Source organism: Pristis pectinata, chromosome 3 (genome assembly GCF_009764475.1).
Source record: "Pristis pectinata isolate sPriPec2 chromosome 3, sPriPec2.1.pri, whole genome shotgun sequence".
Taxonomy (NCBI): Eukaryota; Metazoa; Chordata; class Chondrichthyes; order Rhinopristiformes; family Pristidae; genus Pristis; species Pristis pectinata.
In genome coordinates this window covers 80110828-80127495 of record NC_067407.1, presented here as the reverse complement: position 1 = coordinate 80127495, position 16668 = coordinate 80110828, and the positions used below count along the sequence as shown (strand labels likewise).

The following is a 16668-nucleotide window of genomic DNA, read 5'->3' as shown; positions in this document are numbered from 1 at the left end:
TCCCGGAGTGCAACAGCCGAGGATTCCAAAGCAATATCAAACAATAAAGGACTTAAAAGGCAACCTTGTCTAGTACCTTGAAAAAGCCTAAACAAAGAGGATCTTTGATTATTTGTAAGTATTGAAGACATAGGTGTATAATAAATCAGTTTAATCGCAGATATAAATTTAGGGCTAAAATTAAATATTTTAAGTGTAATGAATAGATATTCCCATTCGACCCTGTCAAACACCTTTTCAGCATCTAGTGAGACAACACATTCTGGAATTTGGGATGAAGGGGTATATATAATATTCATTAATCTCCTAATATTAAAATGTAGATAATGATTCTGAATAAATCCTGTCTGGTCTTCAGAGATAATTTGTGGAAGAACCTTTTCCAATCTAAAGGCCAATAATTTGAAAAATATTTTTGAATCTACATTTAATGAAGAAATAGGTCTATAAGATGCACAATCAGTGGGATCTTTATCCTTTTTAAGAATTAAAGAAATAGTTGCTTCATAGAAGGATTGTGGTAGTTTACCCACTGATAGAGCATCTTTAAAAATTTTTGCTAACCAGGGAACAAGAATATCAGAAAAGGATTTAAAAAATTCGGCTGTATATCCATCAGGACTGGGTGCTTTACCTGAGTTCATTGAAAATATTACTTTCTTTATTTCTTCCTCCGAAATGGGTACGTCTAATGTAGAATGTTCTTTTAAAGATAATTGGGGAATCTTCAAATCTCTTAGAAATTCATGCATTGATGTAGAATCCTCAGGGGATTCTGATTGGTATAAAGAAGAATAAAATTCTTGAAAGGATTTATTAATTTGAACATGATCTATCGTGTAGGTACCATCTGGTTTACAAATTTTATTAATCTGACGTTTAGATAAAGCAGCTTTCAATTGGTTGGCCAATAATTTACCAGATTTGTCACCATGTATATAAAATTGACTTTTGATTTTAAGTAGCAGATTTTCAATTGAAGATGTTAATAATAAACTATGTTGTAATTGGAGTTCTGTTCTCTTTTTATAAAGCTCCAGATTAGGAGTATCAGAATATTTTTTATCGATTTCTTTAATCTTGTCAGCTAATATACGTATTTCATTATTAATTTGTTTTTTCAATCCAGCGGAATATGAAATTATTTGACCACGGATATATGCTTTAAAATTATCCCATATTATCCCACTGGAGATTTCTTCAGTAAAATTAGTTAAAAAGAAAAATGAAATCTGTTCTTTAATAAACTGGACGAAATCTAAGTCTTGTGATAGAGAAGGGTTAAATCGCCATTGTCTGACATCGAAGGATGCATCAGCTAATTTAATTGATAATTTCAATGGTGCATGATCAGAAATGGCAATTGCATCGTATTTACAGTCCATAATAAGTGGAGCTAGTCTAGCATCAATAAAAAAGTAATCAATCCTTGAGTAATTATGGTAGACATGAGAAAAGAATGAAAATTCTTTAACATATGGGTGTAGAAATCTCCAAACATCTAAAATTCTGGTTTCAACTAAGGAGGTGTTAATAAAGGCAGCGGATTTGTTTGGAAGTGCAGGATTTGACACAGATCTATCCATCGAAGGGTTTAAACAGCTGTTGAAATCTCCACCCATAATCAAAGTGTATTCATTTAAATTAGGAAAATATGCAAACAGATGTTTAAAAAGTTCAGGGTGACCTACATTGGGTGCATAAACATTAACTATAGCAACTTTTTTATTATGAAGTAAACCGGTAATTAATAAAAATCTACCATTTGGGTCTGATATTGTCTCATGATGGACAAATGAAATTGAGGAGTCTATAAAAATAGGAACTCCTTTCACCTTTGCTTGTGAATTTGAATGGAACTGTTGACCCCTCCAAGATCTAAAAAAACATTGATTATCTTTCTTCCTGATGTGAGTCTCCTGGGCAAAAATGATCTGAGCATTTAATCTGTGAAAAGCTTTGAAGATCTTCTTGCGCTTGACCGGATTGTTTAAACCGTTAATATTCCATGAGATAAAATGAATAGTCGTATCCATTTCAACAGATTAAAAAACATATGGTATGTAAAGAGTCCCACTAGCAGGAAGAAGTAAAAAAAAAGAGGAAGCGGATAGGACGGCAATTTAGACATATTTGTAGTTCATCAGTCCAGAAGAAAAACTTTAAAACACCCCCACCCCCCTCCCCCAACAGCCCGAAAACTGGCCAATAGGCAGCCAGAAAGCTAACCTCTGATTGAACTAACCCCAGTTCTATTGGTGGCAGAAGTCCAAGTTGAAAAAAATATATAAACCACTTATGGTTAGTCTAAACAGGCTATCGACATAGTCAAAACAAAGTTATCAAACTAACAACAATAGTTGTGAAATTGAAACAGAGCCAAAGGGCATTAACAGTCGACATTTAAAAAATACAGTTTTATAGTTATTTCGAAAAGAAAGCAAACGATGAGTCATTTTGTTAAATTCTTAAGTATTATTAAAACAAAACATTGAAAATATTAAAAGAAAGAAAAAAAGGGATTTAAATCTAGAAATTAATTGCATAATAAAGCAAGTAGGTAGTAAATCAAAGGAAAAATACTGTGTATCTTCCACATTTCTTAGCTTCTAAAGTTAAAAGCTAGTTCATAAGAAATTCTTCGGCCCCTTGGACGGATTTAAACCATTTGCAAGATTTATCAGGTAGTGTAATTCTCAGCCTTGCTGGGAATAATAATGCAGGATGATAATTGCTTTGATAGAGATGAGCCATAATTAGTCTGTAGGTCAGCCTTTCTTTCATAACTTCTGGGGTGTAATCTTCAACTATTCAAAACTTCCATTGTTTAAAATGAATCATTCCACGTCCACGAGCAGTACGAATCAAGAATTCCTTGATGTTGACATAATGAAATCTCAATATTACTGGCTGAGGTTTTTGGTCCGGGGCAGGTTTGGATCTTATTGCTCGATGAGCTTTATCAAGAATAGGCTGAACAAGAATAGGCTGAACAGGAAACATTTCGGAACCAAACACATCTACCAGAAGTTTACAGAAAAAGTTCGTAGGGTTACCAGTCTCGATGTTCTCTGGAAAACTGATGATTCTTAAATTTCTTCTCCTGCTGCGGCCTTCCAGGTTGATGATCCTCTGTTGTTGCTTTTCCAGGTTTTGCTTGGTCATAATTAAGGCTTTTTCAAGTGAGTGGAGTTTGGCATCTCTCTCTTTACCAGCTCAGTCACGTTCAGCAATTAAATGCTTTTGTTTGGCGTTTTCCTAGATAAGTGTATTTTGTCTGTCTTCAAAGTCCTTTAAAATGGACTTCAATTCAGCAAAGCTCCAGTCGAACTTTTTATCCAGATTAGAAATAGCTTCCAAAGTAGGTTGGTCTCCATTCCCTTTGCCATTAGCTGACGCTTTAAATCTGGTGTTCATTTCAACAGTTAAAGATCAAAATTAAACTTGTGCCAGTATTGTAAAAGACTTACTAAACAGTGGTAAATGGAAGATTAAAAAGTGACTGGAACAAAGCCAAGTTGTGACTTAGTCCATTGAGGGCCACCAATAGACTCCTTCCCATCTCATCATCTAAGGGAACTGTTCAATAGTCTTATCACAGTGGGATAGAAGCTGTCCTTGATCCTGGTGGTATGTGCCCTCAGGCTCCTGTATCTTCTGCCTGATGGGAGAGGGGAGAAGAGAGAATGACCCATGTGGGTGGGGTCTTTGATTATGCTGGCTGTTTCACCAAGGCAGCAAGATGTAAAGACAGAGTCCATGGAGGCGAGGCTGGTTTCTGTGACGCACTGGGCTGTGTCCACAACTCTCTGCAGTTTCTTGCGGTCCCGGGCAGAGCAGTTGCCATACCAAGCTGTGATGCATCCAGATAGGATGCTTTCTATGGTGCATCGATAAAAGTTGGTGAGTGTCAAAGGGGACAAACCAAATTTCTTTAGCCTCCCGAGGAAGTAGAGGCGCTGGTGAGCTTTCTTGGCCATGGCATCTACGTGATTTGACCAGGACAGGCTGTTGGTGATGTTCACTCCCAGGAACTTGAAGCTCTCAACCCTCTCAACCTCAGCACCATTGATGTAGACAGGTGCATGTACACCGCCCCCTTTCCTGAAATCAATGACCAGCTTGTTTGTTTTGCTGACATTGAGGGAAAGGTTGTTATCATGACATCATGTCATTAAGCTCTCTATCTCCTTCCTGTACTCCAGCTTGTTGTTATTTGACATGGCCTACTACAGTGGTATCATCTGCAAAAGGCTGCTATGTGTAAAAAAAGCCTTAGTGTAGATGGATGTCAGTAGAATCAGAGTTGATATTGATGTGGGCATAATCCAAAAAAGTGAATGGGTAAAATGGGATGTCTATGCTGACCACCAAGCACCTACTATCCCATCCCATCCTGTTTACCAGACTGTAATATAATAGAAATTTTCAGTAAGGTGGAAAATGAAGTAGTTCAATCTGAATCCTAAATTTAAACAAAGGAAGTTACAAAGGTATAAGGAGCGAGTTGACTATGATAGATTAGGAAGCCTCTTTGAAAGCATGATGGTGAATAGGCGATGGTGAATAGGCAATGGCTCACATTCAGGGAACAAATGCAGGAACTGAACTGAAACACTATACATTGCTTTCTACAGCAAAAACACAAAGGGAGAAGTGACCAGCCCATGGCTGGAGTTACGGATTTACGGATAGCATTAGATCCAGAGAATGCATATAAAGTTGCCCAAAGTAAAGTTCAGAGTCAAGAGCAATTTAGAGTTCAGCAGGAAAGGACCAAGAATGAAATGGTGGTGTAGCAATTAGTGCTGCTGCCTCTCAGCTCCAGGGATCTCCAGTACAGTCCATGAGGAGTTTGTACATTCTTCCTGTAACATCTGGGTTTCCTCATGATGCTCCAGTTTCCTCCCACATCCCAAAGATGTGCTGATAGGTTAGCTGGCTGCCGTAAATTACTCCTCAGTGTAGGTTAATGGCCATAGGGAGTTAATGGGCATGTGTGTGAGAGAGAATAAATTGCAGGGTACTAGGAAATAAGGACGGGGGAATGGGACTGATGACATTGCTTCCCTGGAAGGTGCTGTGTACCCAGTGGGTGGAAGGGGTTCCTTTTGTGTTGTTTAAAGTACAAGATTAACAGAGGAAAAATAGAATATAAGAATAAACTTGCTGAACTCTAAATTGCTCCTAACCCTGCTGATTTTCTTTGAGCAACTTTATATGCCCTCTCTGGATCTAATACGATCCTTTACTCCTTTTGCAAACATGATTTGGTCACTTCTCCTTTTGTGTTTTGTTTCAGAAGCAACATAAGCTGTTGCACTTCCCACAATCGTTATGTTTAACCATGAATGTTAGAAACTTCTACATATATGAGAATAAGAAGGATAAGTGAAGACAAATGTAGGTCCCTTACAGTTAGAATTTATAATAGGGAACAAAGAAATAGCACAGCAATTAAACAAATACTTAGGTTCTGTCTTTTGGGAAGAGGACATAAGTAACTTTGCAGAAATGCTGGGGAACCAAGAGTTTAAAGGAGAAATTAGAGGAAATTAACACTAGTAAAAAAAAAACGGTGCTGGAGAAATTAATGGGATGAAAGCAGATAAATCCCCAGATCCAGATAATCCACATGCCAAAGTACAAAAAGAGGTAACCACGGAAACAGTGGATACGCTCGTTGTCATCTTCCAAATTCTATAGTTTATGGAACAGCTCCTGCAGACTGGAAGGTGGCAAATATAATCCACTATTTAAAAACATAAAGGAGAGAGAAAATAGGGAGCTAGACACCATTTAACTTAATATAAACAGTAGGGAAAATGCTAGTCTCTGTTATAAAGGATGTGATTACAGGACACTTAGAAAATATCAATGGGATTAGACAAATCACATTTGACAAAACTACTGGAGTCTTGTGAGGATGTAACTGATAGAATAGCTAAGGGAAAATGGGAGAATGTGGTGTATTTGGATTTTCAGAAGGCCTTTGATAAGGTCCCACATAAGAGGATGATGAGTTAAATTAGAGTTGGGCTGAAGGGCCCGTTTCCATGCTGTATTACTGTCTGACTCTAAAGCACATGGGACTGGGGTTTAAAATATGCTGGCACGGATGGAAAATTGATTGACAGACAGGAAATACAAAGGAGGAATAAATGGTCTCAACACAAAACGTCGACTGTCTATTTCCCTCCACAGATGCTACCTGACCTGCTAAGTTCCTCCAACAGTTTGTCTTTTTTGCTCCAGGAATAAATGGAACTTCCTCAGGGTGGTAGGTGGTGACGAGTGGGGTACTGCAGTAATCAGTTCTCGGGCTCCAGCTATTTGAAATATATATCAATGATCTGGATAAGGGACTTGAATTTCTAGGTTTGCAGATGACATTGGATGGGGTTGAGAGGAGGACACAAAGCGGCTTCAAGGCGATTTACACAAGTTGATTGAGTGGGCAAATACATGGCAGATGCAATGTAAAATTGATAAATATTATTTTGTATTATAGTGCGAGATTGGGAAATGTTCATGTAAAAAGGGATTGGGGTATATTTGTGTACCAATCACTAAAAGCAAATATGCAGGTGCGGCAAATGGCTAAGAAGGCAAATGGCTTGTGGGCCCTCATTGCTACAATTTCACAGAGCCTTAGAGAAACCAGACATGAATATTTTGTGCAGTTTTGGTCTTCTTACCTCAGAAAGGCTATACCTGTCATCAAGGATGTGCAACAAAGCTTCACCAAACTAATTCCTGAATGGACGGTTTGTCAATTGAGGAGAGACTGGGTTGATTAGGCTCATATTCATTTCAGTTTAGAAGAATGAGAGGGGATTTCATTGAAGCAAGCAAAATTCTGATAGGACTGGATAAGGGGAGGATGTTTACTCTGGCTAGGGATTCTAGAACCTATGATCACAGTCTCAGTGTACAGAGTAAGACATTTTGGATTGAGATGAGGAGAAATATCTTCACTCAGAGGATGGTGAACCTATGGAGTTCACTACCACAGTGGTCAAGTCACCGATTATATTTAAGAAAGAGATCGATAGATCTCTGGACACAAAAGGCATCAAGGTGTTTGGGAGAGGCAGAAATATGGTATTGAGATAGAGGATCAGCAATGATTGTTTTGAATGGTGGAACAGGCTCAAAGGGCTAAATGGCCAACTCCTGCTCCTATTTTTCATATTTGCTGCATTGTTATATAGAAAGCAAATGAAATAATGGAGACACATAGACTACAGATGCTGGAATCCAGAGCAATAAACAAAGTGCTGGAGGAGCTCAGCGGGTCAAGCAGCATCTGTGGAGGGAAATGGACAGTCAACATTTTAGGTCAAGACCCTGCATCTGGACTGAGAATAATGGAATAATGGACTAATGCTGTTTGGTAACTCTCCAGTGTGCTCCACCATGATCAAATCCTTGTGCGTGGATACATATTGAGAGAAAACTTGCAGTGAGGGCTGATCAATGTACTCCAAGGCTGAACAAAGCATGGGACTGAATGAAAAATGACCTGAATTACTGAACACAACTATTTTAGATGAAACCATGTGACTGCAGAAAGCCAGTGTGGGAGGAGGAAGGAGGACTGACTTAATAGTAATGTGGCTTCTCTTCTCAGAAGAGGAATTCCAGCACATCCTTCACAAAACTGTGATGAAGGTTCCAAACCAAATGATGGAAAAAAAGGGAATCTAAAAGCCATTCTTTCCACATCTCCCTTTGATACACAATTAAGATCAGAAAGTTCCTCCCCCATGTGCCACTTTTCATGCTTCACTTACCAACATTTATTATTCAATTTAATGAATTGGAATCAAGATCAGCTTTTGTCTACCTTACGAAGGGTCTCCAATTCCTGCACGTAAGAGGCTACAGTTTTCTGCTCCCTCCCCAACTCGGACACAAGTCTCATGATGGTTTCCCGGCTAGCCTTCGACTCCATGTCATGGGCACTAATAGTCTCCTCAAGGCTCATAATCTGGGAACTTTTCCTGGTGTTTTCCTGGTACAATGCTCCGATCTGAGAAAACAAAAAGCTGATTCTGTAACACCAAAATTTGCTAACACCAATGCTGAAATTTCAGCAAACCATCAACAGTTTTAAGGAATCAAGTTGCTCAGACTGAAGAACTGTGGGAAAAAAAACAGTTTTGGAAAATATGCAGCATGCACATTTTAGTTTTCGCTGGTCAGGGTTTTATAAATCACCTAAAATACAGTTGCAAGCTGAACATGTCATTAACTGCAGTCACATGAGTTTGATGAATTACAGGTCTGGTGGTGGGGGAGTCCACGACATGCAGCTGTGTAGCTCTGTGTGGGATTGTCTCGCTGTGCAACATGTGGTAATGTTATGCATCTGGAGTGAAGCCCCTGCCTCCCTCTATCTGACTAGACAGTCTCCCTGGTCCCCTTATTTACAGCAAGGTGGTGATGGAGGCATGGGAGTGGGATTGCTGTGGGAGAAACCTGGAAATCCAGCCCCGTGGGAGTCCTCCTGAATTTAACAGCAGAACTTTGTTACTGTTTTCTTCACTCTGTTTCCAGGCTTGCTGCCAGACGGAAGAGCCAGCAGAAGATCTCTGCCTGAGTCTGTTTGCAATGGTCACTGGCAAGAGAGAAAGGTTGGGGGTTGGAGTTGGAAGGAAGGGGGATCAGACTGACAATCTGGAAGGAGGCAAGACTGCATGAGATTGGAAAATTGTAGGGAATTGTAGGGAGACGGTTGGGGGTGTGGGTGAAGGTGTTGGTCAGACCAGCTATCACAAGGGAAGACTTTCCTTGGGGTTAACATTCCTTCTTCTATCCCTCTAACTCTTTCAGATCAGCCCTCCAGGGCGAGAAAGAAAGTGACAAAAAAAAACCCACCCGCTTTGCTCTTCTGGCAAGGATTGGTCCACCAAGCAGCCAATTTGAAGACCACCTTCAATGTAAAGCTTCCCCTTTGGTGCAGAAGCTCATGATCTTGTTTTATTCCTTCAGCAGGGCATACTGAGACAAAGCTCTTCTATCATAATGGCAAGCTATTTAATCCAGCCCTTTAACAGTCAGATTGCTCCAAAACTGATCTAGCACATGAATGTAAACAAACTAATGTCAATAGTGTCCCTCCTATCTGGGTCCCATTCAGCAACCATCCTCTTCAAATCCAAAATGGTTTGTGCCTATTTGAATGTCTGCAACCTTTGCAAGATGAATAAGAAATTATATCAATAACATTAATTAAAACAAAATTCTTATGAAACTCCCCAAAATGTTGCGGGGTGTAATAATGTTGAACCACGACACATTGTTTCTGTCCAAATAATTCCTATTACTGCCCTGGGCAGATCAGTGAATTAGGACCTGGGGTATTCCTCCCGCTGTCTCTAGATGTGTTTAAGTGGGGCAACCTGGGTGACAGAGTTCTACACTGTCCATGACATCACTGAACTAATCGTGCACTGAGCTTCTCCTCTTCAACCTATTTTGCAATGAGACCTTTGGAAAACAAAGTTGAAACTTGACAACATAAGAAATAGAAGCAGGAATAGGTCATTGAGTACCTCGCGCTTAAACCACGGCTAATTCTTTATCTCAGCACCACTTTTCTGCACAAATCCCATAATCGCCTGATTCCTTTGACACCAAAATTTTTTGATTGCTGTCTTGAATATACTCAGCAACTGAGCTTCCACTGCCCTCTTGGGTAGGATATTCCAGAAATTCACTACCCTTTTGTGAAGAAACATCTTATCGTCTCTGTCCTGACGGGCAAACCCTTTATATTGAGACTGTGGCCCCTGGTTCTAAACACCCCCAGCCAGGGAAAACATTGTCCTTGCATTTAGTCTATGATCTATTCTGTCAACCACCTTAAAATTATTTCAATGAGATTGCCCCTCATTTTTCAAAACTCTAGAAAGTATAGGCCCAGTCTGCTAAATCTCACTTTGTGGGACAAACCCACCATACCAGGAATCAATCTGGAGAAGCTTTGCTGCTTCCCTCTGTCACATGTATATCCTTAAATAGGGGACCAGACCTGTACACAGAATCCCAGGTTCTCTGAAACGTTAAAGAATTACCACACTCAAGAATGTTTCAGCTGATTGTTTGGCACTTGGTCAAACAATCCCCATGATGCCAACATCATGTGTGTGTTCCATGACATTGGGCTGTCTGATATTTAATCCTGTCACCAGGCAGCTGAGATGCCCCATCTCCATCAGATACCCATCCCTCAGCTCCCAAAATGTCGGGAAATTAAAATCCAGACAATATTTCAGTAGCAACTAATCCATCCATAGAACAATTTGCAAGGAGATAGAGAAAAAAACTTAGTGTCGAATCAGTCAAATACAAATTTGAGAGATTTCATCTATCACTGAGTTAAGGTGAAGGCCTGGACCAATAATCCAGAGACTCGAGTTAAAATCCCATCATGGTAGCTCTCAAATTTAACTTCAGCTATAATCTGGAATTCTGAAAAAAAAAGTAGTCATTTATAATGATGACCACAAGACTGTCATAAAAACCTTTCTGTTTATGAATGTTTTTCAGGAGAGGAACCATCCTTGCCACATCTGCTTATGTGCAACTTCAGACCCACCAATGTGGTTGGCTCTGAAACGGTCTCGGGAGACACTCACTTCATGGGAAATGAGGGATGGCCTTACCAGTGACGTCCAGATCCTGAGAACTGAATAGATTTTTTTTAAATTAGGACATAACATTTTGGCATAAAATATTTTAGATTTAACATGTGGTAAAGTGTAACATTTGTAGGATGCGGTTTCTAAAGCTTTGAGTCCTGGATTTCAGATAACACCATTTTAGACTTATCGGAAGAAATCAGTGTTGTTGACAAGCTTGGCAAACATGATGTCTGTATTAGGCAACTACAAGGACAGTAGAAGGTGAATTAAATGGAACTTGGCCTTCTTTCAACTAACATTTCCTGCGTTCCTATAATCTGGACTGTGTTACCTCATTTGAGCCAGGATTGCAACAATTTAAAGGCTTATAAGTGGGAAACGGGAGGTTTGGCAAGATATGAGAGCAAGACTAGAACACACTGACCCCAGAGAAAGTATCAATTTAGAGACAAAAACCTGGCAAGCAAAATAAACTTTAAAACAAAGGTAGAATGACTTATCCCAGATGGTGATACATCCCCTAATATGGTTTCAGTTCTCTTCACACGTGTTATCCTATGCCTGACCTCTACATTGTTGCCATAGGGTGACTTGTCAAGGCCTAGACCACCAGAGAATGAATAGTGTACCAAGGCCTACATTCAGACTGGTGAAGAATCATCTACTTCTGGGATAGTTAAAAGTTGGTCAATAATTTAAATAAATCAATGTAATTAGCACTAAAAATATGACTAATTGGACAATCTGAATGAAGCAACATTGAATAAAGGGGAATACTTTGGAAAACCAACACTTGTTTTCTCGAATAGTTTACTCATTATCTTGTGTGTTTAACCAATCTTGACCTCTTGGATATAGGATTTTAACTTTTCCAGCATTGCTATCCTTAGCTGCCGAGGTTCCCGACTCTGGAATTGCCTTCTTAAATCTGATCAAATAAGGTACAACACTGCCATGAAACCAATGGACTGGGTGGTGGTGTTGAGTTTCGGTAAACTGACCTCCACTTTACAGAGAATGAGCAACAAGTATTCTGACACCTCTAACTTCATCCTCTTTACACAGTACTGAGTATCAAACCACTACTTACAGGTCTGTCACTGACCTCATCTCCTCTGAAGATCTCTGCACAGCTTCCCCTCTCACCCTGGAACAGCCTGCTTCTACCTATTTCCCAAGATCCATAAACAAGGCTGTCCAGGTGGATCCATCATTTCGGCCAATTCTTATCCAGCAGAACTTCTTTAGGGAGTTAATTCCTTCCAGCTTCATTGCCTTTGCCATGTCTCTACTGACAGTGCTGCCTTCCGTACCAATACTTCCCTGTCAGTCCCAGAACCAAGATTTGGCATGCTCGTCCACCAGGTTCCACATCCAATGGATTGTCATTTGCCAATTAATCCATTCCAAATGGGAAACCAACACCAAATAAATCTTCCATCCATTTTACTTTTGATATTTTGTGACACCCTGATCCACTCTTCAATCCCACCCGTCCTCACCCTCTCCCCTTCCCATGGCATCTTCGCATGCAAGCACATAGATGCAACAACTGTAGTTGTAGCTTCCCACTTTCGAGGGTTGCCAAACACTCCTTCTGGGCTAAGACTACCATTTAATTGTATTTTCACATTTAGTATATTGCTTCCAATGTGATCTCCTTTACTTTGGGGAACGCACAACAGATTGGGTGACTGCTTTGTGGAACAAATTCATTCTGCATGCCAGCAAGGCCCCGGAGAATCCATCAACTCCCACTTTAATAGTCCACCCTACTCCCACTCCGATCTCCCTGTTGTCACTGCTCTCCATCTACGCTGCTCTAATCAGTTTCAAAATCGGCCTTCTGATTAGTCTTCATAGATTCATAGAATCATAGAACAGTACAGCACAACACAGGCCCTTTGGCCCACAATGTTGTGCCGACCTTTAAACCTCGCCTAAGACTATCTAACCCCTTCCTCCCACATATCCCTCTATTCTAAATTCCTCCATATGCTTATCTAGCAATCTCTTGAATTTGACCAATGTACCTGCCTCCACCACCGCCCCAGGCAGCGCATTCCATGCCCCAGCCATTGTCCGGGTAAAAAACCTTCCTCTAAGTGTGGTCTAACTGGAGTTTTGTAGAGCTGCATCATTACCTCGTGGCTCCAAAACTCAATCCCACTATTTATGAATGCTAACGTCCCATAAGCTTTCTTAACTACCCTATCCACCTGTGAGGCAGTTTTCAGGGATCTGTGGATATGGACCCCCAGATCCCTCTGCTCTTCCACACTACCCAGGATCCTGCCATTAACTTTGCACTCTGCCTTGGAGTTTGTCCTTCCAAAGTGTACTACCTCACACTCCTCCGGATTGAACTCCATCTCTCACTTCTCAGCCCAGCTCTCCATCCTATCAATGTCCCTCTGCAATCTTCGACAATCCTCTACACTATCCACAACACCAACAATCTTTGTGTCATCTGCAAACTTGCCAACCCACCTTTCTACCCCCTCATCCAAGTCATTAATAAAAATCACACAGGCCCCAGAACCGATCCTTGTGGGAAACCGCTAGTCACAGCCCTCCAATCTGAATGCACTCGCTCCACCACAACCCTCTGCTTTCTACAGGCAAGCCAATTCTGAATCCACACGGCCAAGCTTCCCTGGATCCCATGCCCTCTGACCTGCTGAAGAAGCCGACCATGTGGAACCTTGTCAAATGCCTTACTAAAATCCATGTAGACCACATCTACTGCACTACCCTCATCAATCTGTCTGGTCACCTCCTCAAAGGACACTATCAGGCTTGTGAGACATGATCTGCCCTTCACAAAGCCATGAGAGCTGTCCCTGATCAGACTATGATTCTCTAAATGCCTATAGATCCTATCTCTAAGAATCCTTTCCAACAGCTTGCCCACCACAGACGTAAAGCTCACTGGTCTATAATTCCCTGGACCATCCCTACTACCTTTTTTGAATAAGGGGACAACATTTGCCACCCTCCAATCCTCCAACATCATTCCCGTGGACAATGAGGACTCAAAGATCCTAGCCAAAGGTTTAGCAATCTCCTCCCTCGCCTCGCAGAGCAGCCTGGGGAATATTCCATCAGGCCCCGGGGACTTATCTGTCCTAATATTTTCTAACAGCTCCAACACATCCTCTCTCTTGATATCAACATGCTCTAGAACATTAATCTTACCAACACTGTCTTCAGCGTCATCAAGGCCCCTCTCCTTGGTGAATACTGAAGAGAAGTATTCATTGAGAACCTCAACCACTTCCACAGCTTCCAGGTGCATCTTCCCACCTTTGTCCCTAATCGGTCCTACCTTTACTCCTGTCATCCTTCTGCTCTTCACATATGTGAAAAATGCCTTGGGGTTTTCCTTAACCCTACTCGCCAAAGCCTTTTCATGTCCCCTTCTTGCTCTCCTCAGCCCCTTCTTAAAGTTCCTTCCTTGCTACCCTATAATCCTCAAGAGCCCTACCTGATCCCTGCTGCCTAAGCCTTATGTATGCTGCCTTCTTCTTCCTAACTAGATGCTCCACCTCTCTTGTCACCCATGGTTCCTTCACCCTGCCATTCTTTCTCTGCCTCACTGGGACAAATTTATCCCTAACATCCTGCAAGAGATCCCTGAACAACAACCACATCTCCATAGTACATTTCCCTTCAAAAATGTCATCCCAATTTACACTCCCAAATTCTAGCCTTATAGCCTCATAATTTGCCCTTCCCCAACTAAATATCTTCCCGTCCTCTTTGGTCCTATCCTTGTCCATGACAATGCTAAAGGTTATGGAGCGGTGGTCACTGTCCCCCAAATGCTCACCCACTGAGAGATCTGTCACCTGACCCGGTTCATTACCTAATACTAGATCTAATATGGCATTCCCTCTAGTCGACCTGTCAACATACTGTGACAGGAATCCGTCCTGGACACACTTAACAAACTCTGCCCCGTCAAAACCTTTGGTACTAAGCAGGTGCCAATCAATATTTGGGAAGTTGAAGTCTCCCATGATAATAACCCTGTTATATTTGCACCTTTCCAAAATCTGCCTCCCAATCTGCTCCTCAGTATCCTTGCTGCTACCAGGGGGCCTACAGAATACTCCCAGTAGAGTAACTGCTCCTTTCTTGTTCCTAACTTCCACCCATACTGACTCGAGAGGATCTTGCTACATTATCCACCCTTTCTACAGCTGTAATAGTATCCCTGACCAGTAACGCCACCCCTCCTCCTCTTCTCCCCCCCATCCTTATCCCTTTTAAAACATTGAAATCCAGGAATATTCAGTATCCATTCCTGCCCTGGTGACAGCCAAGTCTCTGCAGGAGCAACAATATCATAGTTCCATGTACTCATGCAAGCTCTCAGTTCATCACCCTTATTCCTGATGCTTCTTGCATTTAAGTAAATGCACTTTAGCCCATCCATCTTACTACTTTTATACCCTATTCTCTTTCCTCAAAGCCTCTCTATATGTTAGATCTGGCTTTACTCCTTGGACTTCTTCCACTGACCTATCCCTCCAGTTCCCATCCCCCTTGCAAACTAGTCTTCTGGGCATAAGACTGAACCAGGGAAATTTACAGCTCCCTAGGCCATTTGGGCAGTCAGGTTCAGACCAGCTAAAGGAGAACTATCCAAATGTATTCCACTTTCCAGGTCTCAGTCCATAACCTTGAAAGTAGAAGTACTTATCTATGTAATATTTATACATGCAGTGGATTGCTACCTCTATCAGGTAGAGACTCCCACCAACTTCCGGCAGAACAAGGTTTTCACCAATTCCTTTGCAACCCCTTTACCAATTATCTTAAATTTATACCTATTAATTATTAACTTCAGTGTTAAGAGAAAAAGTTCTTCCTGTCTAGGTCCCTCAAAATTATATATTCCTCAATTAAATCTTTCCCTCAGTTTCTTCTGTTCCAAAGGAAAAAAAAACTAACTAATGTTTCTTCATAACTATGGCCATACCATTGGAACTCTCTTCTTCTTCATCTCTAATGTGATCAGGTCCTTACCGGTGATGAGAGTTACAATAGGATTCCAGCTGTGGCCTGCCAGAGTTTTATACAATTCTTGGGAAATATCTTACAAGTCCACATTCTGGGATCTGTTGACATGAATACATAGGCTCTACTTCCCGACAGTTCTCAGAATCCTACTATTTGTTATGCATTCCCTTGACTTGTTTACCTTCACCGAATTTCTCATTTCACATTTTTCTGAGTTTGAATCACATTTGTCACTCTTTTGTCTATCAGACTAATCCATTGACTGCAAACATGACTAATTTCTGCATCATGTCCTCTATGTAAGATTAAGTCAGTGACGCATATCACAAGAAGCAAACGAGCCAGCACTAATCCATGAGCAACCCAAATGGAAACCACCTTCCAGTTACTAAAACATGCATTCACCATTACCCCACACTTCCTACCATTGAAGTAATTTTGGGATTAGCTTGCCACTTCCCTTTGGAGCCCATGGGCTCTCACTTTTCTGATCATTCCACAATGTGGGGTTTGTCAAAAAGCCTTGCTAAAATCCAAATCAAACATCTTGATCAAACCTCCTTGTTATTTCTATAACAAACCCGACAGCTAGTCAGACTTGAAAATTCATCCGTTGAAAATTCATGTCAACTATCCTTGATTCATCTGTGCCTTTCTAAGTGATGATTTATTCTCTCCCTTGCTTTTTTCCTCATTGATTTTCCCATTACAAATGTTAGGATGACTTCCTTTTACTTGGTTGATCCCACAGCTGTAGACAGGGAAAATTGGCAAATGATATTCAGCTATTTCCACCCCTTCTCTTAACAAGAGCTTCATGTGGCGACACTTGCCCCCAGAACACTACGCAAAAAGATGTATTTCACTGTGTGTTTCGATGTACGTGTGACTAATAAAGATATCTCATCTCATCTCATGATGTACAGACTCCTAAATATATTAAACTCCTTAATATTTCTTCTCTCTTTCTCTATTTATCTCAACCAAT

The 16668-nt window shown here is 40.9% G+C and overlaps 1 protein-coding gene across 1 annotated transcript in view; it reads right to left on the bottom strand.

Annotated features, from left to right (window-relative positions):
• The window catches only part of ccdc170 (coiled-coil domain containing 170), a 65275-nt gene that overhangs the window by 29257 nt on the left and 19350 nt on the right, over positions 1–16668 (bottom strand). Inside the window, exon 7 of the mRNA XM_052012280.1 lies at positions 7850–8035. Coding sequence (XP_051868240.1) covers positions 7850–8035 — 186 coding nt within the window. The remainder of the gene's footprint in view (positions 1–7849; positions 8036–16668) is intronic.